Genomic DNA, 8,076 nt, shown 5'->3' on the forward strand with positions numbered 1-8,076 from the left:
TGGTAGCTTTTTGGATTCCTTTGTCTGCATGTTGAACGAGTGGATTACTCAAATCGATGGCGCCAACTAAACTGACTTTTTGGGATATAAAGAAGGATTTTATCTAACAAAACAACCATGCATGTTATAGCTGGGACCCTTTGGATTGCAAATCAGAGGAAGATTTTCAAAAAGTAAGTGATTATTTAATCGCTATTTGTGATTTTATGAAGCCTGTGCTGGTTGAAAAATATGTTGATATGGGGCGCCGTCCTCAAACAATCGCATGGCATGCTTTCGCTGTAAGGCCTATTGTAAATCGGATAATGCAGTTAGACTAACAAGAATTTAAGCTTTTAACCAATATAAGACACTTGTATGTACCTAGATGTTTAAAGTTCAGGCATTAATTCTGAATGGTTAAGGTAAGGGTTAAGGTTTGGGATAGGCTTATAACCTAGCAGTTGGATCGAACACGGCCATCCCCCATCCCCATCCACATTGCCCTAGCAAAACCCAAGCCTACATGATGGTAATAGCCCTCACCATTACCCCTAGCGGACGGTTTTTAAGTCTTCTACTGACGTCCTGGTTACCTGGACGGACTTCAAATTTCGCAGTCAATCGTGAGCAACCTGGCTGGTTTTATAGGTTGTTTCTGGGCAGGACAGAACACAGTTGATCTATGAGTTGTCGTGGCTACATAAATTCACAGTTTCTCAGTCATCTGATTTCTCACCCTCGTGCCAGTCAGACAGAGGAGGGTTGAAGAGAGAATAGAAATATACAGCTATGAGGGTGAGAGTGAGAATAAACTGGCTTTTTACTGTTCTAATTACATTGTTAATCTGGTTATAATACCAATAAGGCACCCCGGGGGTATGTGGTATATGGCCAATATACCACGGCTGAGGGGCTAAGGGCTGTGTCCAGGCACTCCGTTCTGCATCGTGCATAAGAACAACCCTTTAGCCGTGGTATATTGTCCATATACCATACCTCTGGCGTTATTGATTAATTAACTCTCGTTTACTCTCTCTATCTCTCTCTTTCTCTCTGCCTGTCTCTCTCCCTCTCTTGCTCTCTCACATACATACAGACAGAGACACACACACACACACACACACACACACACACACACACACACACACACACACACACACACACACACACACACACTCACACTCACACTCACACACGATCTAGTCAGTGATATAAAGTTAAGGGTCTGAGGAGCTGCACAAATACATTCATTCTAATATGACTAAGACAATCATCAAAGACAACCAATATTTAATTGAAGACTCTTTAAAATGGTAGTAATGTCCTCCTTTTAAAATTGTGGAATCCATGGTTACAAGATTACTGATCCTATGGAACCTCTACTTATTTTGCTGTAATTGTTTTGCTTTATTTTTGTGCGTCTACAACAATCTCCTTCAATCCTGGTCCCAGCACTAACACACCTAGCACACCTTGATTCAACCACTCAAATTGCTTGATGATCAGTTCATTCGCTGAATCAAGTGTGTTAGTACTGGGCTAGAACAAAAACCTGCACATGTATGTGTCGTCAAGATCGGTATAAAAGAACACTGATCTAACAGTTAAGTCTACCATAATCCTTCACCATGACAACAACAGGCAGCTCCTACTTATCCTTAACAACACCTGTGAGATGGCTCCTGATTGGATGGTTCTTTCCCAATCCCTTCCACCTTTGATGAATTCACTCTTAACATCCACAGATCCGTTTTTTAATAAAAAGTCTCCTGTAATGTCTAATGCACCTCTGATACCCACTATATATTAACAGGAAATGTCAGCAGTAGTGATTGTGAATCAAATAATCTAAGGCCATCACTAAAGACTTGAGCATCAATGCCACGGGTACCTCTTCAAAGGTGAGTGGTTTCTCTCGCTGAGTGTCTCTGCGATGAACTCTTTGACTCGAGAGGGCTCCCGTTGGATGATGGCCATCTGTTCAGATTCAGAGCCTCCCTCATCCTCCCACCGTCCCTCCCCCATCACCTCCTCCTCCCCATCCGTCGACAGCAGTATATCAGAGACAGTACCAAAAACGTCCCAATGTCAAAGCGAGGTTGATATGTCACAGAGGAATTCCTCAGTTGTCACTCTCCATTCCCATTTTCAAATGGCTGGCTATAAAACCCAGTAATAAGCAGCCGCCATGATGCTCGTTTATCAGTCCCTGATCACAGTCAAAGCTCATCGTCAGACACTGTCGGAGCAGTAATACAGTCAAAAAGACAGGCAGTTATCCAGGCTGAATGATCAGTCTGTTAGATTGCTTTTCCGCATGAACGAGTGGAGAGATGGTTCTCAACACACTGTTGCTGGGTTGTGAGTTCTGTTCTGCTGTTTGTGCTCAGCAACATTCCTACTTGATTTCTCAACTTTTCTTCTTCTTCTTATTCTCAAACATTCTTTCTCTCACTTCAGATAGATAGATAGATTGTTGCGTATTCATACACCAACCACATATCTTTCTGTCTCCTCTTCTCAGACGCTCCTCTAACTCTTGTCTCCTCCACCTCTCCTCTCCACCACCTCTCCTCTCCTCTCCTCCATCTCCTCTCCTCCACCTCTCATCACCTCTCCTCTAACTCTCCTTTCCTCTCCTCCACCTTTCCAGCCCTCCACTCTAAATGTCTGTTGACATTTGAAAAGCTCAAAGAGTCCCAGAATCGGGTCATCATCAAGGTCGGTCGTCAGGGAAACCCTCCACACTTCCCTCCTCACGAGGAGATGCAGATGGGCTTGCCGTTCTTATCGTACTGGTATACCAGCATCTTGATGCAGTGGGAGTTGGCAGGGGAGATCCAGGGGCTACTGGTGATAGAGAAGTTGTGTCCAGCGTAGAACGGCGGCGGCTGCTTACGGCATCGGAACAACGTCCGGAGAACCGTGGCCGCCATGGTCCGGAAACGCTTGCTGATGAAACAGTAGAGAAAGAAGTTGACCCCGGTGTTTAGGAGAGCTAGCATGTTCGCCACATCGGTTAGGAGGTGCAGAAGGCGGGCGGGACCCGGGGACGCCGGCGGCGCCGTGTACAGGTGGTAAAGGATCACGACGGTGCGTGGTGCCCAGAGGACGGCAAACACGGAAGTAATGGCGAGTAGGATGGCGGTGGTCTTGCCCGTGGAGTAGCCGCGCAGGCGGAAGCAGCTGCGACGGCGCTGGAGCTTCCTGACGATCATTGCATTGAGGGAGAAGAAGACGGAGCAGGGGAGGAGATAGACAGTCGCACAGTGCACCCAGACCAGCACATGCTGCGCAGCACTACTACTACTCCCCCTTCCTCCACTTCCTGTACCACCTCCAGGTAAACCATGCCACAGCTCAGGCCACCAGTAGTAAGGCGCCGCAGACACCAAACACCCCATATAGACGCCCATGATGACCCGCCGTGTGCGGGCCGGGTAGGAAACGCTATGATACTTCAACGGGTGACAGACTGCAATATAACGGTCAACGGTCAAGGGGACCGTGATCCAGATGGAGGTGTGGATGGAGGAGAACTCCAGGACCTGGACTGCCTTGTTGAGGGAGGGGGGAAGGGGCGCGCCCAAAATGAAGTCCTCCAATATGAAGTCGACGAAGACGATGAGCAGGAGGACCAGGATGTCAGCGGCGGCGAGCGCCAGAAGGTAGTTATAGGAGGACTTCTGACGCCGTAACACCAGCTGGGAGAGGATGATGACAGTGAGTATGTTGGCTGGATGAGGGGGAGGGGGAAGGTTATGAGGGTGACACAAGGGAATAGGTTTGGGAGATGAAGGAATAGGATGGGGAGGCACAGATTGGTGGTTTATGAAAGCAGAGAAGCGGAGAGGAGGAGAGTGGGCGGGAAATGTAATAGGTGAGAGTTGAGAAAGGAAGACGAGAGGGAGAGATAGAAAGCAGAGTGGAAACAAGTTGTTGCAACGAAAGAAAGGAACGGATGTGAGGGGGGAGAGTATGAGCCAAGGGTCAGATATATGGGGAGATGAATGGAGACAGAGATAGGAAGGAGAGGAAAGCGATGGGGAAATTACATGAGAGGAAAAGCATGGAAGTGAAGAAAAAATAATGATGAGAGGTTGAAATTGAAAGTGGAATGAAAACGGGTTATGCCAAAGGAAAATGAAAGAGAGAGGAAGAGAGTTAGTTTTACTGGGGAGGTCATTGACAAGGAACAACACTCATTCAGCCAATCAGAAACAGCACACACTCTACCTATATAGAGCACACCCACACATGTACATGCACATGCACATGCACACACACACATGCACACGCACACACACGCACACGCACACACACACACACACACACACACACACACACACACACACACACACACACACACACACACACACACACACACAACTACACAAAGTTGAATTTGTCTTCCATTTATTGGCATGAAGAGAACCAAATAACAACCCTTTACATAACCCTAACAAGTGTTGTGTTCGAGGCCACTTAAAGCGAGACTGGTTCAAGACCAAGACCGGAGCAAATCGAATCTGAGTCAAGACCAAAGAACGGAGGAAGGCGAGACCGAGTCAAGACTGAGATCTGGAGGGGGACAAGGGTTCCGTGACGAGTCAAGACGAGACCAGAAAAATATCCAATTCAAGACAAATCACCACCATAAGAGTTCTAAATTAGTATTATAACGAAGGAACATTTGATTTACCCTTTCAAACTTTTTCAGCTAGTTGGCCGTCAAAATTGCACTGATAAATGATGGGGAATTGTAGCCTCCTCTGCCTTCTGCAGATTGCCTGCCAATGCATGCTTGTCCCAACCAAGCACTCAAGCTAACTGGCTAAAATTGGCTAGCTTGCGAGCTAGCTACTCCCAGACACAAATGAGAGAACACCTCACTTTGACAATTTTTCTCGCTGTAGCAGAGCTGGTTAGGCTGTTTACATGTCATCTAGAGTGTTACCTAGTCTAGTTCTTGAATAACTATGACCTTTTCCCCCTATATTTACTGACACTGGTCATATTCAGCAGGTGTTTCGGATTTTGCAAATTCATTAGTTGTTTTGCACTCAGACGTGAGTGTTCTGAAATCGGAGAAGATAGGTAGAGTGAATTTGCGACACAAAAGATATGCTAACTGTATAACAGTCGTTTTAAGTTCTTGCTAGATAACCAAATGACACCTGCATCTCTAGCTGTGTATAGCCACCAAAAAAAACGATATGAGGGGAAAAAGTCAGTCACACCCACTCTTCCAATGGCATAAAATGACATCCACCTAGCAGCTAACTAGTTAGCTAGTTATCTAGCTAACATTAGGCTCTGTGTTTTTAGCTACATAAATAGACACGCTAGCCTATTAGCCACGTTATGACTGACTTGTGATCATTGCCCTCGCTAGTTTGATTGTAATTGACATTTCCAGCCTCAGTTACATTCGTCGGTTTTTGTCCAGAATGTTGAGTCATTGAAACGGAAATCTTGAATGGAGGCAACAATGTAGCAGTCCAGCTGTGATTTACAACCTGATAGCAATACGTTTTTAACTACCAAGAAATGTATTGGTAAATTATATTAATCCTATACTGAACTGCATCCATCTATTCTGCCAACAATGCCTTAGTGTAGGTCATGAAACATTGATTCAAATAGAACCTATTTTTAAAACGTCTTCTAAAGTTGGTTTTGTAGCATAAACTGGGAATTTGATATTTTTGACTGATATTATGATTGTCTGTTTGTTTCATTTCCGCAAAATAGTAAAAACGCTGCAAGTTCCACTTTGAACTTTAGATCACCGGTTACTTTGTTTGCTAAACGTGAAGTGTTTTTTGCAATGGGAATTAAAAGTTGTACATTTCGATTGGGAAATGCTTAATGGTTGTGTTTTGTATTGTTATGATTGGGCCCTACTGGGTTATTATGTCCTAGTTTATGGACTGCTTATCCTTTAACATCATGCTGTGTGTGACTGCTGTCTTTCCATCAGCCCTATGCAGTGGTGTAGTGGTGATTTAACATCATGCTGTGTGTGACAGCTGTCTTTCCATCAGCCCTATGCAGTGGTGTAGTGGTGCTTGGAGAAGTGGGTATACTCTAATTCTGCCAAAAGGTTCGTCCCTCCAGCGAAGGAAAGGCACCTCTGTGAAAATCCCATGTTTTCCTAACAAAACATTTAAAAGAGAGTTTTCCTATAGATTTGTCAAATTGTCAAAATCACACTTTATTTTACAGAAAACAAAAAACAAAAATGTGATGGTCTAAATATACAACAATGTTTAAACTACATCAATCTGATTGGATGGGCCTGTCAGGGCCTGGCTCCCTAGAGGGTGGGCCTCTGTACACCCAGGCCGGTCCATGTCTACGCCCCTGATGCAAACAGCACATGATGAAAATTGCGCATTCAGAAATAGCCTACCAACCAACACTTTTTCAATACCTGGTTTGTATACCCATTGTTGCCTTAGTTAGCATATACTGGTAGATACCATGTTGAAACATCTGTCCTACTCTACCAGCTACCGATGTCATTCTTCTGTGAGCTGCTGCATGCCAAATCCAGTTGAGAGATGCACGCTCTTGCTGCCTGCAAATGATATTCCACTGAAACTAGGCTGTGTGCAGCACACATGTGAATATATTTCACGTCCTTCGCGATTGTGTAGGCTACTTTGTGCATGATTTCTCTACTGTACTACATAATTGATAAGTTGTATCAGTAGGGATTCAGAAGTGAGTATATGCTTCTGCCTGCGTATACCCTCCAGTACACCACTGGCCCTTTGTGTTTTACAAAAAGTGCTCTCCTACATAGGAGCTCTGGTGTTACAGTTGCTGTCCTGTCAGAACCACTAACCTGTCACACACTGAAGGCCTGTAGGTTCACCACAGTACTAACCTGTCACACACTGAAGGCCTGTAGGTTCACCACAGTACTAACCTGTCAGACACTGAAGGCCTGTAGGTTCACCACAGTACTAACCTGTCACACACTGAAGGCCTGTAGGTTCACCACAGTACTAACCTGTCAGACACTGAAGGCCTGTAGGTTCACCACAGTACTAACCTGTCACACACTGAAGGCCTGTAGGTTCACCACAGTACTAACCTGTCAGACACTGAAGGCCTGTAGGTTCACCACAGTACTAACCTGTCAGACACTGAAGGCCTGTAGGTTCACCACAGTACTAACCTGTCACACACTGAAGGCCTGTAGGTTCACCACAGTACTAACCTGTCACACACTGAAGGCCTGTAGGTTCACCACAGTACTAACCTGTCACACACTGAAGGCCTGTAGGTTCACCACAGTACTAACCTGTCAGACACTGAAGGCCTGTAGGTTCACCACAGTACTAACCTGTCACACACTGAAGGCCTGTAGGTTCACCACAGTACTAACCTGTCAGACACTGAAGGCCTGTAGGTTCACCACAGTACTAACCTGTCACACACTGAAGGCCTGTAGGTTCACCACAGTACTAACCTGTCTCACACTGAAGGCCTGTAGGTTCACCACAGTACTAACCTGTCACACACTGAAGGCCTGTAGGTTCACCACAGTACTAACCTGTCAGACACTGAAGGCCTGTAGGTTCACCACAGTACTAACCTGTCACACACTGAAGGCCTGTAGGTTCACCACAGTACTAACCTGTCACACACTGAAGGCCTGTAGGTTCACCCCAGTACTAACCTGTCAGACACTGAAGGCCTGTAGGTTTACCACAGTACTAACCTGTCAGACACTGAAGGCCTGTAGGTTCACCACAGTACTAACCTGTCACACACTGAAGGCCTGTAGGTTCACCACAGTACTAACCTGTCAGACACTGAAGGCCTGTAGGTTCACCACAGTACTAACCTGTCAGACACTGAAGGCCTGTAGGTTCACCACAGTACTAACCTGTCAGACACTGAAGGCCTGTAGGTTCACCACAGTACTAACCTGTCAGACACTGAAGGCCTGTAGGTTTACCACAGTACTAACCTGTCACACACTGAAGGCCTGTAGGTTCACCACAGTACTAACCTGTCAGACACTGAAGGCCTGTAGGTTCACCACAGTACTAACCTGTCAGACACTGAAGGCCTGTA

At 45.7% G+C, this 8,076-nt stretch overlaps 1 protein-coding gene across 1 annotated transcript in view; it reads right to left on the reverse strand.

Moving 5' to 3' along the window:
• Positions 1–387: 387 nt before the first annotated feature.
• LOC110486944 (probable G-protein coupled receptor 139) overlaps positions 388–8,076 on the reverse strand; it is a 26,143-nt gene continuing 18,454 nt past the window's right edge. Inside the window, exon 3 of the mRNA XM_036939037.1 lies at positions 388–3,718. Coding sequence (XP_036794932.1) covers positions 2,739–3,718 — 980 coding nt within the window. The 3' untranslated portion in view covers positions 388–2,738. The remainder of the gene's footprint in view (positions 3,719–8,076) is intronic.

This window comes from Oncorhynchus mykiss, chromosome 12 (assembly GCF_013265735.2).
Source record: "Oncorhynchus mykiss isolate Arlee chromosome 12, USDA_OmykA_1.1, whole genome shotgun sequence".
NCBI classification, from domain to species: domain Eukaryota; kingdom Metazoa; phylum Chordata; class Actinopteri; order Salmoniformes; family Salmonidae; genus Oncorhynchus; species Oncorhynchus mykiss.